At 34.2% G+C, this 19,938-nt stretch overlaps 1 protein-coding gene across 1 annotated transcript; it reads left to right on the top strand.

Annotated features, from left to right (window-relative positions):
• The first annotated feature begins 226 nt into the window (after positions 1–226).
• Positions 227–17,724, top strand: LOC117333123 (E3 ubiquitin-protein ligase RGLG4-like). Its single transcript, XM_033892260.1, has 2 exons — positions 227–348; positions 14,504–17,724. Exon 2 carries the CDS (start codon positions 14,539–14,541, stop codon positions 15,769–15,771), a length of 1,233 nt encoding a protein of 410 aa, XP_033748151.1. The 5' UTR covers positions 227–348; positions 14,504–14,538; the 3' UTR covers positions 15,772–17,724.
• Positions 17,725–19,938: the final 2,214 nt, after the last annotated feature.

Genomic DNA, 19,938 nt, shown 5'->3' with positions numbered 1-19,938 from the left:
ACTGTAATGTTTTCGTTCAAATTTAAGTATTTTCAAATATTTAATAGATTTTTTTTCAGTCATTGCAGAATTTAAAAAATCCATAGTCCTGGTACGGGAAAATAAGCCGGGGTTGGGCACGGCGTACAAGAATTCATCTCGTCCTTGTTAAAGCATTTAGCTGACTTCTGAATGAAACGTTTCAATCACCAAGATTCAATGTTTTTACATTAGTTACAATAAAGCTTGAAATCTGACAGGTGTCTGATTCGATTGGGTAATATTTGCATTGCACAGTCACACAATTCAGTGGATATGTCATTGTGCTTAAATTCAACAGTATAATGTAGACTGCTGCGGCTCTGAATGGTACGTATTCCTTTTTACATTCGGTAAATTTGTGCATTTTTATTGATTTTATTAGTCAGAGTGACATTGTTGTTTTTATAAACGCCTTAGGCTATTTAAACTTAGTCGAGCCTAAACATGTGTTTACATAAGTGTCGCATGTCATTCGGCGAGTTGTAATCGACGTAAGTGTAGCTGTATTCACGGTGTTTAGTATAAGACAGCTGTCGTCGGCGTTTTATTTCAAACAAAAAAAGGGAAATGGACATTTAGCAACTTAAAACCTAGACCGAGTTTCCTCTGGCCCTGACACCATGGTTAGTGTCAGGGCCAGAGGAAACTCGGGCTACTTAAAACCAAAATCCACTTGCACGGGCAGGTTTAGCCTGCTGACCTACACCTGACATGCATTGTGTCAGGGCACGAGGAAACTCGGGCTAGGTTGGGCACAGTCACGGTTAGTACACATTACACAATGTATCATATACACTATGTGTTGGTGATACGAAGATATAGATTTGAATTTCCTGTCGTAGTTGTACCGAGAGAAATATATATAATATATATGTACAATTCATATCCATGCATGTATGTAAATACATTGCGATCCAGGTATTCATATCACCTTATAGACGACTTCCACAATGATCATGTCAGGGTATCGGGCCGACCATCACTGCGCCATTGAAACATTTTTTTTTTAAGAACGCCGATGTGGCGCATCAGTATGAGCTGCAGGTATTTCTGGCTAGGCGATTGGTAGCCGTAGATCGTGAGTTCGAGGCCCAGTCAGGGCACGAGTCAAAAAGTTGTCTTCCTTCGTCATTTGTGTTGCTAAGTTATAAATAAAATATATATTATATATATGTACCTAAGATGTTTTCTACTTAATTACAATAGGCCTTTAGCAAATGAATTATTGACCGAAGGGATCATGAAACTGGTTCATGGTCTATGTCTGTCATTTATAATTTAATTATGTGACGAAGGAGCGGTTTGCCTCGAAAATTTGACAATTAGAATGAATTTACTTGTCTGTACTGTCATTATATTACTGCATGACCAATTATCTATTTCTAGCTAGTAATATTTATCCAACGAACATCTGTTTGTCAGGATCCAGTACCTACACAATCTGTGTATTGGACTATACCGTCGTTATTACTTACTAGACCCTATATATATACATAAATAATTTATTACTATCTTCAGGTGATCTATGACTATCTTGGACATATATCAATAATATATCGACCATCCTACCATATCAGTCCTACTCTGTAGAACAGATCGAATTAGACCCATTTCAAAGATATTAACTTAAATTGTATTATTGATAAAATAATTACTTCCAAAATGTTTAAAGGGGAATTCATTCATTCCTACATTAGAAACATGCACAATTTCTATTGATGAAATCTATGTCTGAACGATGATTATATGAATGTCTGTGCCTACATGTAATGAAATTAACACCGAAATATACAAGAAAAAGGTGTGTCGTATACAAATACTGTATATATGTCTTTTGGGTAATTATTGATACTTCGGGTCAAATTAAGAATTTTCAGGACTTAAAACTCGAAGAACTTTGGTATATCTTGAGAGTAAAACTGTCTTATTAATGTAAAGATTGCTACTTTTACTACTTGGAAAAAATACACATTTTCCAGTAAGTTTAATTTTGATGACCTAAACTTTATTCAAACGAAGGATTTCCCCTTTAAACCTTACTAGCATGGATAACTGTTGACATAAATTTAAACGATTAATAAGATAATGAGTAAGCTTTACTACAAACTGAAATTATGTAGACTAAACATCAAACCCGATCTCCTATATCAGACGTCATCCCTCAAACACAAAATCCAAGTAAATTCATTTGGTCCTTTACTAACAGTAAAAAAGCAGAAAACAAAAAAATGGAATTGGACCACTCAAAATAAATGGTATTAGTATTGCATTCACAGAATCAAAAGCACACACAAAAGCTGTCAATAATCCATTCCCATCTGACATCACTTCTCCAACTTCACTAAAATTTCTCACCTCTATATATGTGAACAAAATATAAATCTAGTCAGGGCTTTTTCTCACTGGTTTCGGAAGGGTCCTTTTTGTCTCATTTTGGGAAGAAAATTGGTGGATTGGAAAAGATTTTTTCAGGAGTAAACTGCAAATTTTTGGAATTTGGCTTTAAAATAAAATCATTCTGAATGGTAATGGGGCCCCAGAAAGCCTTCAGAAAAAGCCCTGCTTGTAATATAAACAGCACTATATATGACGTAACAATCACTACCAGCTAGGTGCTTCCAAATTTTCCATAAACCTCAACACAAGCAAAGTCATAGTCTCTGACAAAATTTTTCCCTAGTTCTTCAAACATGTCCATATATTAATTTGGACATTTTCAATAGCACACTTCAAACAGGACATGTCTCCATAGACTAGAAATCAGCTCATATAACACTATTTTTAAAAAAGAATATCAAAAACATTCGATAAAACCATCGCTCCATATCCCTGACTTACATGCGTCCTATGTAAGGTATTTGATCACATCTTAGTATTGAACATCAAGACACACCTTGACAGCCAGAATCCCCCCCCCCACCCCCCACCCACACACACACACACAAGTTTACACAAAACACAGCTTCTGCTCCAAGTACAACTGAACTGTAACATACAGCTAATCACAATCACAATTGACTACAGACATCTACCATAATAAGTACAGCTGTGACACAAAACTTATCACAATCGCCACAGACATCTATAATAATGTATATTATGATGGGAAACAAACAGACATTTATATTTGAATTTTTATGAATTTTTTAAAATCTTTAAATAAAGTTGACCACAAAAGACTAATCTTTAAACTTTCTGTCCATGGCATCCATCCACAAGTCATAAACAATGGATACAAAATTACTGAACTAACCAAAAACTCTTGGTTGAAAGTTGCAAGCCCAGTGTTTTGCACACTCATGTCAGGTGTGCCACAAGGTTCAGCACTGGGCCCCTGTTTATTCCTGGTATTTACATGTATGAATGACCTCCCATATTCCATATAAAAAAATCATGTCTGCATATTTGCTGATGATACTAGTACTGTAATATATGTATCACTTTCACCTCAAAAACTTATAAGAAAACTCAAAATGACCTTAAATTATTGAGAAAATTGGATAAAAATTTGATGATGGCTTTTAATGTCAATAAAAAGAGAAATAATAGCAGTTCACATAAAAGAAACCTAATCGCATACAAATACATATTTTGCAGTTAAGAACGTTACCACAAGCACATTTGGGTCAGGCCATATATCATCCACAGAACATGCATATATCAAAGCTAAAAATGCATGTACCCTCTATCATAAGTTTCAAGGTCACAATAATAACCTTTTTGAGAATCTTCTTAACTTGTAGAAAATCAAGAGGTCTGGTATTTTACCAATGTACCTAGAATGGAGTGAAAATAGGTTTCTTCATTAAATAACCTTGGCCTATTTTCAAGGTCACAAGGATCACATAAGCAGAGTTCCAAGGATTTACCTAGGACAGAGTGTTATTACATTTCCTCATATTAATGACCTTGACCTTTCTTCAAGGTCACAGGGGTCATAATTACATATAATTACAGTAATAAAGTTACTTTAAAATCTTCCTCCCAAGTTCTAGAAGATCTAGGTTACTGGTATCTGGCCAGTTCAGGTGCCTAATATGAGGTGCTATCAAGTTTCCTTATATAAAAATTACTTTTATTTTCAAGGTCACCGAGGTCAAATATGTTAAAAATTATATTTTTTGTTTAGATTTTCCATTTAATCTTGTACATAGCTTTAAACTTCAGGTAGCACTTGCTTAAAGGACTCGCACAACTAAATCAGCCAATCAGCTGGTGTTTCACCTGAACCAAGTCCCTGAGGAAAATGTGTTTCTTATGTTTTTAGCTGTTCTACTGACTAAATAACATAAAATGGTAACTTTATATATACAAGAATAGAGAGTAGGGTCTTGAGATTTGGAAATAAAAAAATAAACTCCTACTGGAAATAGAATGACATACATGTAATATTTGAGGTGTGAAAAGGTGATAATTCCCCAGGTGGGGGTTCCACAGTGTACTGTTAATGTCAGGGTTACTGTCTTTCGAGTACCCGTGTGCTCTTATATGCCATTCTACCATGTTTGCTATGTAACGCCAGTTTTGATTGGTTAAAAACCATGTATTATTTTCCAATAACCCACGCTCGTGCCAATAATACACGCTCATGAGGCACGGCTGTTACAATTTTAAATATCTAATATTCACCCGCTTCATAAAAGGTTACTATAACTGAGTGGGCTAATGGATTAGTCTTTCAATATATTTTTATCACGACGTGAGTTCGAATCCTACGGAGGCCCCTACTTTTTTTCTTTTTTTTTTATCCTTTTATTTTTTAATTTTCAAAATCAATGCCATATGATAGATGCTCTTGATCGTAGTACTGTATTGCCTGTATATTTCATCAACAAATAATGCAATACTCAAGAAATAAATTACAAGGTTTTCCCGGGGTTTCTTTGCTGTTTTTCTATTAGAAAGAGGTCGATCTCAGAACTAAACAGTACATGGTAGAATAGAAATAATCAACTCGGACTCGGATATTTTGCAATTTTAATTAATAACTCAGGCCTGCGGCCTTCGTTATTAATTTAATTGCAAAATATCCTCGTCCTCGTTGTATATCCTGCAATAATACATGAATCATCGTTATTTCTTAATTAAACCTATACAAAACAAAATATTTACCCGATAGAAAAAACTTCAAACTTTGATTTGATATAAATTTTACATCATTGGAACTTCAAACAAGCGAATTAAGGAATGGAGTCAGTGTCACGAGTAAATATATAGTAAATTATGTATAGTTATATAAGTCCTTCAGTGTCACTAGTAAATATATAGTAAATTATTTATAGTTATATAAGTCCTTCAGTGTCACTAGTAAATATATAGTAAATTATTTATAGTTATATAAGTCCTTCAGTGTCACTAGCAAATATATAGTAAATTATTAATAGTTATATAAGTCCTTCAGTGTCACTAGTAAATATATAGTAAATTATTTATAGTTATATAAGTCCTTCAGTGTCACTAGTAAATATATAGTAAATTATTTATAGTTATATAAGTCCTTCAGTGTCACTAGTAAATATATAGTAAATTATTTATAGTTATATAAGTCCTTCAGTGTCACTAGTAAATATATAGTAAATTATTAATAGTTATATAAGTCCTTCAGTGTCACTAGTAAATATATAGTAAATTATTTATAGTTATGTAAGTCCTTCAGTGTCACTAGTAAATATATAGTAAATTATTTATAGTTATATAAGTCCTTCAGTGTCACTAGTAAATATATAGTAAATTATTTATAGTTATATAAGTCCTTCAGTGTCACTAGCAAATATATAGTAAATTATTAATAGTTATATAAGTCCTTCAGTGTCACTAGTAAATATATAGTAAATTATTTATAGTTATGTAAGTCCTTCAGTGTCACTAGTAAATATATAGTAAATTATTTATAGTTATATGTAAAGACTTAAACTTTACACACTGGATCAACAACACAAACTTTACACACTGGATCAACAACACAAACTTTACACACTGGATCAACAACACAAACTTTACACACTGGATAAACAACACAAACTTTACACACTGGATCAACAACACAAACTTTACACGCTGGATCAACAACACAAACTTTACACACTGGATCGACAACACAAACTTTACACACTGGATCAACAACACAAACTTTACACACTGGATCAACAACACAAACTTTACACACTGGATCAACAACACAAACTTTACACACTAGATCAACAACACAAACTTTACACACTGGATCAACAACACAAACTTTACACACTGGATTAACAACACAAACTTTACACACTGGATCGACAACACAAACTTTACACACTGGATCAACAACACAAACTTTACACACTGGATCAACAACACAAACTTTACACACTGGATCAACAACACAAACTTTACACACTGGATCGACAACACAAACTTTACACACTGGATCAACAACACAAACTTTACACACTGGATCAACAACACACTTCTCATTGTTACAGTTTTTGTAGGGGCTATGGGAGATTCATAAAAAGAAGAAGAAAAACAATGAAAAACAAAAACCCTAACAAGTATGCAGGATATTACTAAAGCAATACATGCTCCCTACCGGGCCCCACTGAAAATAGGTACAATGACCTTGACCTTGCCAACATACCTTGAAGCACATCTGAGAAAAGTGCAGAAAACTGAATGGATGGGTTAATGGACGGACCTGGGAAATTAATTTATGAAAGAGAAGAAAAGCGAGGAAAAATGAAAAACTAAACAAGCATGCTAGATATTACTAAAGCAATAATAGTGATCTTGACCTTGACCTTGACCATTGACCAACATACCTTGAAGCACGACTGAGAAAAACGCGGAAAACTGACTGGATGGACGGACATAGGAAATTTATAAATAAATAATAAAAAAAACAAAAACTAACAAGCATACTGGTTATTAGTATCAATACATGTCCCAAACATACCTTGAAGCATGGCTGAGAAAAGTGCAAAAAACTGAGTGGATGGACTGACAGACAGACTGACAAACAGACAGACAGAGGGATTGGAAGAAACCTATAGTCCCCCCAATTTCACCAGTAGGGGACTTAAAACGAACACAGGTTTTTGTGGCATTGATCACACCATTCACATATTAACCAATGCATCAGTGAATAATTTATATGACCTTTATAAGAATCTCAGGTGAGGGGCCGCGGTGGCCGTGTGGTTAAGGTGTCCCAACACATTATCACTATATCCGGCCCTCCACCTCTGGGCTGTGAGTTCAAAACCTACGTGGGGCAGTTGCCTGGCACTGACTGTTGATAGGTTGTTTTTCTCCGGGTACTCCAGCTTTCCTCCACCTCCAAAACCTGGCACATCCTTAAATGACCCTGGCTGTTAATAGGACTTCATGCAAAATAAATCAAACTAAAATCTCAGGTGAAGATACAACATGTGTTGTTTTGATGCTCCCTACTCATCTTTTGTGTTTCTTGGGAAGCTGAGAAACAGGCTGGTCTGTGCTGTCGTGGTTGTGTCCTTGGGCAAGTCATTTAACCCTTATTGCTCTGGATGGCATGCAATGAGCCTCCCATATGTTGTTCATGGAGGTAGTCACCAACTACTACAAGGAAATCCTAGCTCTTCACGGGGCAATTAACCTAGCAAACAAACAAACCTCTTTAAGATTTTAACCATACCATTTCCTTGTACCTCACCAACAAAAGATCAACATGAAACTCAAAATAGTAATTTTGCAATTATTTCTTAACTTACTAGCCATGTGAGAGATTAGGCCCTTTGGGCCTCTTGTTTGAGTAAAATTGTCACATTGAATTTGATTTTGAAAACTAATGATATAGCATCAATATTTATGTATACAGGTTCCTTACTAATTGTCACTGTATTACAGTAGATTTTTTTTTGTGTGCAAAATACAGACTTTTGGAGTTTACTTGTAACTATGTTTTTTCTGTAAGCAGATCTGGAGTGATCTCCCTTTTTGTAATAGCCACAGCATTGTCTCTGACATAGTGAACTGCTTTGTTCATTTTGAAAGGATGAATTAATTCTGGAAAAACTAAGGCTTTTAACATTAACTGAAAATGCCAGGTATGTTCTATAAAATTAAGCTGTAATAGTCATGGAATTCAGAATTTGTGTACAGGAATAAGCTAAATTTGTGTATTTTATATTTAAGTTGAATACATGTACATTACAAAATGTATGTACTATAGTACTTTTCCCAAATATTACCGGCTGGGTAATGTCGTTCAGTGCACTTGTGTACATGTCTGTTTACATCGAGTGGTGATTATGATTGATGCAGAAATGTGAACCTTCCAAATACCATGAATATCTTGCATATTGTTATGGCTGCATTTTAATTTATATTAATATGTTGATTTTTGAATATTTAGAGAATTTTCTTTATTAACAGCATTTAAAACAACACTTTTATATATTTTGAGGATATCAACAAAAATAGAACATACGTCTTAAATATGATCTCTCATAATATAAGAATTTAATTAAGACAAATTTAATTTTATAAACTATTGATTAAGACTAATATGGTTTAATATTTTATATAAAGTATTAATTTAGACTAATAAACTTCATTTTTTTATATAAAATATTATTTGAGACTAATGTAGTTTAATATCTTATGTAAACTATTACAAACAATATAATTTGTATAAAATTGTTGTAGGATTTTCTGTAATTTTAAAATATTGTTTAATTCAAAATACCGTAACAAGATATTGCAAAAGTGTATACACTTTATCTAGGTAAACTGTATATTCTTCTCTGTAAATTGAGTTTACAATGCAGGTGTTAAAATACATTGATTATTTGTGTAGCACGCTGTAAATAAATTATTGTATATTGAAACGAACACAAGCAATTTATATTATAAATTATGATTGATATATACAGCTATAAAAAAATATCTTCTATATATACATATAATATGTTAATGAGTGGTGGGAGGTCATAATTCTATTCCTTTCATAAAGATTGATATATATTACAAATTGAATTGTGGTGTATCAAAGTGAAATTGATTATGATAAAATAAACATATTTAGCTTTGCTATATTGATATTTATGAACAAAAGACTCCAACACAGACTGAAGTTATAGGACTATTTATTATACTAATACATTGGGCTAAGGGGCTATAACAGCTGTGGTGCTTAACTCTCTCTAGTAGATGACCTGGTCAATATAAAATTTATAAAATATACACGAAGAACCCAATGTAAGCTAGCATGACTGTTAATGCTAAAGTGAAAGCTTTTCCTGTTGACCAGGCCATGTAACTGAATCGAGTCAACTTGTGAGTAGAGATAAATGAAAACTTGGGGACATTTATTTTATGGCAAGTTTAATTTCACTCGAAAAAAATTATTGCCATAGAATTCTTATGCTAATAAGTTGAATAGAGTTTGGACAGCTCACTCAGACACACAATAAAATGATATGTTTAAAACTTGACTAATTAGACAAATGATGTAGTGTTTTAGATGGTAATTGGGTAATACGTCCGTGTACTGGAGTGTTCAGTTTTTTTCCATTGTTATCAGTCTTGTACCATATTGATGATGGTGTATCATACCAGAACAGGATTTCCCAGAACTAACTGTGTCATAAAGCATTGTTAGCTTGTAATGTATCAATGAGGCCAGGATATGATGACATCATATATTTACTGCACCACTATAAAAAAGGAAATCATATTCCAGGATGAAAAGTGATAATTTTCAAGAGAAAAAAATATTATATGATTACTTCTGTCAATTTCAAGTCTTTTAAAACTTGATTTAAGATATCATGAAATTAACAAGCTCATTGGATTGTTCAGCTCTTAAGTACATGTTCTTCACAAGAGACCAAATATGATTCTTCCTTAATACCATTGTGTTTCGTTTGGTTTTGTTTAACGTCCTATTAACAGCCGGAGTACCCGGAGAAAAACCACCGGCCTACGGTCAGTACCTGGCAACTGCCCCACGTAGGTTTGGAACTCGCAACCCAGAGGTGGAGGGCTTGTGATAAAGTGTCTGGACACCTTAACCACTCGGCCAACGCGACCCTTGTTTTAATACCATTGTGATACAGGAAGACAGTTATACAGTTTAAAGATTGTGTGATGCAGTGAGTGTTGGGCAGTTTTAATATGACTTTCCTGCATATACATTTTAGAATGATTTGTAATTTTATGTCAAAACATTCCAATATTGAATAAATGTACATGAGCCACGTGGCTATATCCCACGTTCCAACAATTTCCTCTTATATAACAATAGAATCATATCTGTCACAGGTAAAACAACAAGATATACGATTCCTGGTTGCTATTTATAGCTCTCTGATCAGGGGCCACGGTGGCCGAGTGGTTAAGGTGTCCCAACACTTTATCAATAGCCCTCCACCTCTGGGTTGCGAGTTCGAAACCTACGCGGGGCAGTTGCAAGGTACTGACCAGAGGCCGGTGGTTTTTCTGCGGGTACTCCGGCTTTCCTCCACCTCCAAAACCAGACAGCCACGTCCTTAAATGACCCTGGCTGTTATAATAGGATGTTAAACAAAAACAAACCAAACCAAAGCTCTCTGATCAACCAAATACAGAAATATACAAATAGATTTACATAGATTATATATATATATAAGTAAAATAAAAAAACAACTCTCCGTTAGCGCTTTCGTCGCGTTATTTTACTTTTATAGCCATGACGCGACGAAAGCGCTAACGGAGAGTTGTTTTTTTTATTTTACAATTTTTTAATTCGTCCGTTTTATATAGACATAAAGTGGCAGATTATACCACTTGGATACTTAGTGTAACTTTCAGCATACCTAGGTATACCTGTAACTGTTGTAAAAAAAGTGTTGTTAGTGAGAAAGTAATAGAAGTAATAACGAAAACAAAACTGACCTTTCAACAGTTTAAATCAAGGAATCATTTTTTCTGCTAATGAATTGAATTTTCTTGGTAATTTTCTCTAAATTCATCTTCTGCTGACAGCTAATTTGATTTTCAGTCCTTTAATAGGGCACCTGCATATTTGGTTCACAGAAATTAATTACCTCAGAAATCTTCATTGTAAATGAAGAGGAAAATATTGCTAATTGAAAAGTTTTCAAATTCAGTAGTCAGTTGAAATTGTTTGGATGAGTTCTGGAATGAAACAGAACTAATCTGATTTTCAAAGCAAGTATTTGGGGTTTAAAGCTTAATTCTGGAATTGAGTTTCCGATGTACATGTACATGTAAAACTGAACTAGAAACTTAACTTCTTGTTGTGATCGTATCCACTGGAATATCGAGGATTAGGAATGTGAAAACTCAAAAAGGTATAGATAATTTTCCAAAACTTTTTTTCTTGAATTTTTATTTGATGAACTGTCCATACCATTGCTAAATCCTTGAACACAAATCCTGTGATTAATCTGTGAAATAATGTTGTAACGATCATAATTATCACGAAATAAAGAATATTCAATGATAAATTAACATTGAATTAGATAAAATACTATCATTTTACTCGTAACTCAAATTAGCATAGCCATATATGTCTCTTGACCGACCATGACAATGTTACACATTAGGGACAATATGAAACTCGAATGCCGATAACATGGTATACCACCAGGAACTTGTGTCTTGGATTTTATTGCATTTAGTTTATTTGATGGAAATATTCACATGTCAATATTTTCACGTGTTATTTTGTTCGTGTGTGGATATTTTTTTGCTGAGATTTTCCACACCAGTAATCTACAGTAATCCCCTCTCAACAAAGTCTGGGGAGTTGGGTTATAGGGTTCTGTTCAAGTGTATGTGTGTTCATGTGTTCACTTTTTGTCATCGCTGTGGCAACTTCATTTTTAACAGTATTTTAACCAAACCGCAGATATTCGTCAAGTATGAGAAGAGTTTATTACAAAGAATCATAATCAAACACAGTTATTTGACAGCCAACATCTAATATATATAGATAGGGTAGTGGAATGGCACAGTGTTAATTAACACACATGTCTTTTATCTTGGCGTCCGAGGTTGGATTCCCCGATTGGACGCAAAAAGGTATGCGGTTACCTGACGGATCGCGTAGGTTTTCTTCGGATACTCTGGTTTCCTGCCACAGTTAGATTTAAATGAACTTGTGATGAATAGTGCCAAGGTCAAGGTCACTATCCTTTGTCAGCACTATAGTGACTTCACCAACATTACTTCCCATAATTTTCTTGATAATTTCCACGGAAATTTCTTATTTTACCTCCAACAAGCTATACTGTACTGCAAGACCAAGGGACGGTACTGAATTTAATCAAACCTCATATTTGGTCAAGTATGAGAATACCTTGAAGATCCTTTTGAGGGTGGAAAGGTCAAGGACAAGTTTAACATTACTAATTAAAGTAAATTTTTTTTTCATCACTCTAGCAACTTAATTTTAAAACTGATTTTGAATCAAATGTATTTTACCATTTATTCAGGTTAAGTATGGGCATAAATCTGTGTTTCAGTCTGGTGTCAAGGTCAAGGACGATTTTACTGTCACTATTTATAGGAAATCTTTGTCAGCGCTCTATAACCGTGTCATTATTCAATGTATTTTAATGAAACTTCATACATTTTTCAAGTAGTTATACAAATATGTCTCTTGTACCGTTGTGAAGCGTGTTTGTTCTTCAGGTTGATAGTGGGAATGTGAATAGGCTTTGGTATATCACAGCCAGTGTAGGGTTTTAGCATGATGTTACAGTGACTACACTGTCACCTTCAAAATTCATCAGGCAAATTACCGCTGAGTAATTTATACTGTTATGTATTGGAGATTGTAAACAGACTGATTGGCTTGTTTTGACAAGACTGTAATCTATGGTGTATCTAGGTGGCAAATAGTACATTCTATACAAGTCAATCTGGCTGCCCCGAGTAGAAGTCGATTTGCCTACTCTGAGGAGAAGTTGATTTGGCTACTCTGAGGAGAAGTTGATTTGGCTACTCTGAGGAGAAGTCGATTTGCCTACTCTGAGAAGTTGATTTGGCTACTCTGAGGAGAAGTCGATTTGGCTACTCTGAGGAGAAGTCAATCTGGCTGCCCCGAGTAGAAGTCGATTTGCCTACTCTGAGGAGAAGTTGATTTGTCTGCCCCGAGGAGAAGTCGATTTGGCTACTCTGAGGAGAAGTCAATCTGGCTGCCCCGAGTAGAAGTCGATTTGCCTACTCTGAGGAGAAGTTGATTTGGCTACTCTGAGGAGAAGTTGATTTGTCTGCCCCGAGGAGAAGTCAATTTGTCTGCCCCGAGGAGAAGTTGATTCAGCTACTCTGAGGGAAATCAATTTGGCTACTCTGAGAAGTCGATTTGGCTACTCTGAGGAGAAGGCGATTCAGCTACTCTGAGGAGAAGTTGATTGGGTTATGTTTTTTTTATAACCTGGTCAAAGATCTAGATGTGTCTATGGGTCCTTCGTCCTTTTAAAGAACTGACTTAGTGTGGTGTATCCAGATGGCTTACTTCATCTACTGTTTGAAAATATTGTTCTCTGCGGCAGTAATTTTGGAATTCTCTGAGTTAATGACATGATTTTGTCGTACGGCATGATCTGTGATTGCCAATTTATTGACCTGGGACTCGGATGACCTACCTTCATTATAATGGTTTCTACGTCTTTCTTTTGTTCCGAGGACAGACTCAATCTTTTCCTTGTCTCTCTCATATATGACCCGTTGCAGTTTTAGCATTTGATTCAATCAAATATATATTTACTAGTAAGATCAGGGTCCATTTGTTCAAAAGGTGAATAGCTTAATCACTAGATTAGTGAAAATCTCATTTCTCCTTTACTTTAAAATCTGTGTATGCATATATATTCCTTAAAATAGGCTGGCAGGAATTGAAGAGACTAATGAGTGCTATAGTTTCATTAACTTTTGTCAAGTTAATTTCACCTGGAACAATTTTATGGGGATTTTAAAATTGTAGTTAAACTGTGATTAGCCTAATCACCTTTTGAACAACTGGGCTCTGATGCTAGAACTGTGACACTGACACATCAGAGAGACTGCGAGAGGATTTGGAGTCTATCCTCCGGGAACACCAGAAATAGGGTGTGTTAGGGGTAGGTGTGAGGGTGTGATAGTCTGGTTGAAAGTCTCAATCAAATGAAAAAATAATCAGATAATACTATCATATTATGTTATACATATTTCAACATAGGTAGATGATATTATCTGTTTAAATCTGGATATTATTTGATGGATATAAACATGTTTCTCTTTTGAAAAATCAAGTAAAATATTTCAATCATTATGAAGCATTTGAAGCATCATTGAAATGTTTCAAGAATTTTGAAGCATTCGAAGTATCATTAAAATATAAGAATTTTGAAGTATCAAGTAAAATATTTCAGAAATTTTGAAGTATCAAGTAAAATATTTCAAAAATTTTGAAGCAATTCATTCAAAAATTCAGTATTTTCAGATTGTTTACCCAATTGTGTATTTGCAGCTGTGAACAGGGAGTGCCGTGAGGGTGTGGAGGGGATGTCAGTCCTAGGGATGATCATGTACACCCTCGCCAACTCGGTGTGGCTCCTGCTCTACTGGCTCTATCAACATCCCTTCAAGACGCCACAATCGCCACAAAATGCCCGAAGAAGTGTACGTCTGAGGCGCCGCCTGCGAAGTCGTCAAGGATCTCTCTTGGAATCACTCGGAATTGTCTACACAGGCAAACCATTTTACTCATTTGATGACCATTTTCATTCATTTCAGGAAGTCAGCGATTCTTGTAAAAAGGCAGGTTTAGAAAAATGTGGCTTAATCATCGGTGTTGATTACACTGCGTCTAATGAATGGCAGGGACGAAAATCATTCCACGGACAATGTTTACATAAAATAATTCCAGGACGGATCTATAACCCATACCAGAAGGTTATTTCTATTATAGGTCAAACACTGGAGCCATTTGACGAGGATAATATCATTCCGGCATATGGCTTCGGCGACAGCGTGACGCTGGGAGATAAGGTATTTCCTCTGTTCAGTGGCGGGCTGATGTGTCGAGGATTTAAGGAAGTGCTCGAGTGCTACAGTAACATGGCCTCCAAGTTAGTTCTCAGTGGCCCGACAAACTTTGCTCCGTTGATCCATCAGGCAATAGACATCGTGAAAAAAACGGGGACTTATCACATTCTGATCGTGATAGCAGACGGACAAGTCAATGAAGAGGAACCTACTATTGACGCAATCATTCAGGCGTCCAAGTATCCTCTCAGCATCGTGGTGGTAGGTGTAGGCGACGGGCCTTGGGACTTAATGGAAGAGTTTGACAATCATCTTCCATTGCGTACATTCGATAACTTTCAGTTCGTTAATTTTCACGAGGCCACGTCCAAATCGAAACATCCGGATGCAAACTTAGCCCTCCATGTTATGATGGAGATTCCGTTGCAGTATAAAACCATTAAAGCTATGGGCTACCTCAGTAATGGAAAGTCATCGGAAGCAGTTACAAATACCAAAAAGTCACCGAGTTCTGATAGGGAGAAAATGCAAGACTTGACAAGAATCAGATCACAGGGTACAATCCGTAATAAATCTCGTGGTTCCAGTTTAGAAACACTATGTGGAGCCAATGGTAGCAAATCATTGGATGCAAAGAGGGAAAAGTCCCTAGGCGCTGACAAGGGTAGGCCTTGGAGTATGGTCAACAGTAAATCTCAACTTGAAGGGAGTGAAAGTTCTCAAGATGTTTGCCAGCAAACTGATGTATGATGTCAAATACGACTCTTATTGATTCTTGACAACGAATTATAATTCAAGAGAGCAGTACAAGGAGGTGTTTCGTCGTTATAAGGCGCTGGCATGGTTTAGCATCCTCAAAGAAGTACATGTAAATTGTACATGATGCAATCAGAGAATTCTGCAAGTATCGACAGTGTGTGCTTCAAAAAGCTTCAAGAAGAATGAGGATATGAAAATTTGTATGTTGAAGTCAGTTGCAAGAGAGTTCAGTAAATTTGGTCACAGAAGAGTTTGAAATACATAATTGAATGTTACGGTGGTTAAATTAAGATTTTGAAATAAATGATTGAATGTTACCATAATGCTTTGCACAACTACATGCAGACACATGTGTACATATGTTTTCATATGTGATACTGTATTTACTGGTTATTTTCGCGGGGGTTAATTTCGCGATTTCGATATGTAAACTATACGCGTTGGGGTAATTTTCGCGATCAATCCACATTCGTTTGTAGTTAGAGATTACGCAAATTGATATCAAAACAATACGCGTGTGGGAAATTTTCGCGATAAAAAGGACTCCATGTAATTAGCGTAAATTTTCCCCTCGCATAAATTTCCATATTAACAGTATGTATATGTGAGTGGATAGTTGAATGGACATGGACCGTCTGCTTAATATCTTGAATTATAATTCGAAAATTTACTTAAAATTGTATCAATTTTATAAGAGACATAATTATCATGAAAACTTTTTGATAACAATTTTTGCTGCAATAATTGCTCAAAGTCCTGAGGAACATATTTCTGTTAGATTAACTTGAACCCTTATACGAAGATTAATTCCAGTCAAAGCTCAATAACATTGATAACATTTATGATTAAATATTTGGCCATTCATCTTGTAGAATATTAATCATTTTCAGAATTGCCTTACATGTAGTTTGATTTTTCACTCATATTCATATTAAGTATGGAGCCGAAATTCAATATAAAATGTATATTGATTAAAATGTAAAAATTAATTAGTCCAAAACAATTGTTTGAACAATAGAATGGTAATTAGCTATAGAGACACTAGTACCTCACTTTTACAGTAGTGTGTAGTTTCTGTTTTTAGGTGAAATGGTTTTTTTATATTCACTGTATACAGTATATTAGATCTGATGTCTATCACAGCATGAAAATATACATTTTCACTCAGTGAAATAGCTGTGAAAATTTATGTTTTTCATGTTGTGATACATTTTTAAATTGTGTTCATTTCTTCAATGATAATTCATCTTTTTTCATTGCTATTTTACCATAAAACTTGTATTTTGTAGAATTTAATCTTTTTCATGATAATTTTCATATAGCTTTATAATGTACTGTAGTTCGTTGACTCAAGCTTACATGCCACACAGCTACGATCCTTTACATCTCTTGGAAAATTTGCGATCCACAATGATGGGCTGGTGACTGTAATGAAATTAAATCTATCACAAGTAAGTTTGTCAGTCTATGTATATATATATACATATAAAGAAAAAGAAAAACTTAACAGCACATCTTTAGTACTTTGTTGCATCTTGGCAAATCTTTTTGCCAGGTACTGACCGTAGGCCGGTGGTTTTTCTCCGGGTACTCCGGCGTTCCTCCACCTCCAAAACCTGGCACATCCTTAAATGACCCTGGCTGTTAATAGGACGTTAAACAAAAACAAACAAACTATTCTTTAGAAGAAGATTGGGTTTGGAGAATCGCCAAGATGCTATAAAAGGATCGAAGACGTGCTGTCAAGTATTTCTTTTTCTTGATGTATTGCTTCATTTGTAGGGATAATATATACTTAACAATTTTATTATATATATTATATATACATGTATAAAGGAATCTGGCCTTGTGAAGGTTAAAATATAAAACTGAACAACAAAACATGATTTGCAGCTTGGTCTTTCTTACTGAAGAAGCCTGAGAGGGCAGAAAGGCCTAGCGTCAAAGTCTTGTTTTTTGTGATATATATATAAATATATGATAGTATAGAGTTTATTTATTATAGTATGTACATATGTAATATAGGTATACGGCCTAATAAGTAATAATGATGTACATTATGTATACATGTATATAAACAGACCTTTGTTTTAAAATAGATATAGAGTTTGTTATTATATAGCTGTATATTCACTCTTGTATCAGTCTTCCAGATAATGAGATTTGAACAAAAAACAAAACCTGATGTACAACATTAAATGACATTCCTGTAGTTTATTCATGAATATAGATCTTGGAAATAACAAATTAAAAATGTTAAATTAAATGTTTCTTTATTCTGTAATAATATTTCTGAATTAGTATAAAAATTGCTGCTTATTTTAGAATAAATGAACTGCTGTTGCTGTAAGCAAAAAAGCTGAAATGTATTTTCTTGCATGTGTAAATGTTTCTTCTTAAGTTTTATATAGGTTTTTCATTTTTATCTCGCATGCTTGAAGGAAGATTGATCTTATGGTGTGATTATCAACTGCCCTGCATCAGTTTTTCCTTTTTCACAATTTCTCAAAAAAAAACGAGAGACAGAGTTTTACGATTTTGGACTAGTAGCATGCTAAGTCAAAGGGATACCATTTTTTTTTTTTTTTTTTTTTGGAAATGACCTTGACCTACCTTCAAGATCTGGAATACAAATGTTTTAAAATCATTAAATGATGTTTTAATCATCAATGGGCCCAGGCTGTACTGATATAATATAATTTACGTGGTAGAATGAAAGGCTACCAAGTTTGTTGATATGAATGACCTTGACTTACTTTCAACTTAGGTCACACTTGGTGAAATGTGTTCAGATCATTGAATAACTTCTTAATCCAATCATGAAGGTGCCCAGTGTGTACTGATATCATTATAAGTTGCTTGGTTGGATGAAGGGCTACCAAGTTTGTTGACCTTGACTTACTTTCAAGGTCACATATGGTGAAACCTGTTGACATCTTTGAATAATTTCTTCACAATAACCAAAAGGCCCAGGGTACTGATATTGTGCCAGCTACATTATTATACGGTATATAGAACTATGAAGATCTTACAAATAAATTCATTGACCTATTTTCATATTAGAATGTAGAGATTTTCAACTCAGCATAAACATCAATGACCTTGAACAACTTCAAATGTTGCATGAATTAATTTTATTCCAAAAATGTATTTTTTTGCATTATACTGCTGATAAAGGCTAACCAGTATTGTGCTATTAGGATTCTGTCTCTGTGTTAAAGCTCCTGATCACAAACTCAAAATACAACAATGTATCTGATTATTATAATATATTAACGATCAATTTAATCTGAAGGTGAGTGATACAGGCTCATTGGGCCTTTTATTTTCAGTTCTGAAAAATGTTTACTGGATGTTTGTCCTGTTTTTATTTCCATTTTAGATTTGTTGCTGTTTTTATGTATATTAATTACTATAAACGTGTATTTCAATGAAAGTCACATAGCGAATTTTATATACTGTATCAACATAAAAAATTGTGAAGTTCATCTTTTATTTAAACAAGTTACAAAAGCATTTCATTCTTCAGTACTTTTCTAGAGAAAATGTCATCACAGATTTAAACTTGATTGGCCAATGAACTTCCTAAACAATTTTTGTGGTCAAAGGGGAGATAATTACAAAGTTTGAAACAGCCTACATTGAAATTTAAATATATTTGATATGCATTTTATGTTTTTAACTAAATCAGTTTCATTTTTTCTATCTCTTATTTGTTGTTCAAGGGCATGTAAGTCATTTGCATTTAATCAAGAAATAAACAAAATATGCATAAGTTGAAACTGTCCCTATGTACGTGTATAAAATTTAAATATAAGATTTCATCATCTTGAATGTGAATCTTTTGATGTTCATTATCTTTTTACAGTGTCAGTTTTTCTGTCTCTCATTTGTGATATGTTTATATCATTTAAAAAAAAATCATTGTGTGTATGTACATGTATGAAACTTTTTGAAACAGTTTATATATAGATATTGATATACACTTATCTAGCAATATCACTAGTGATGGGAATTGGTTCCACTTTCAGAATCTATAATCAGATACACAAAACGGACTGATTACTGATTACAAATGGTTTTCTAAGTTAAGCACAGAATTGCCTTTTTGTAGAAAATTTACGTACATCTCAAGTAAATTTATTACATGTCTTAGCC

This window comes from Pecten maximus, chromosome 8, assembly GCF_902652985.1.
Source record: "Pecten maximus chromosome 8, xPecMax1.1, whole genome shotgun sequence".
Lineage (NCBI taxonomy): Eukaryota > Metazoa > Mollusca > Bivalvia > Pectinida > Pectinidae > Pecten > Pecten maximus.
Note: the sequence above shows the minus strand (reverse complement) of the source record. Positions and strands in the feature narration are given on the sequence as shown.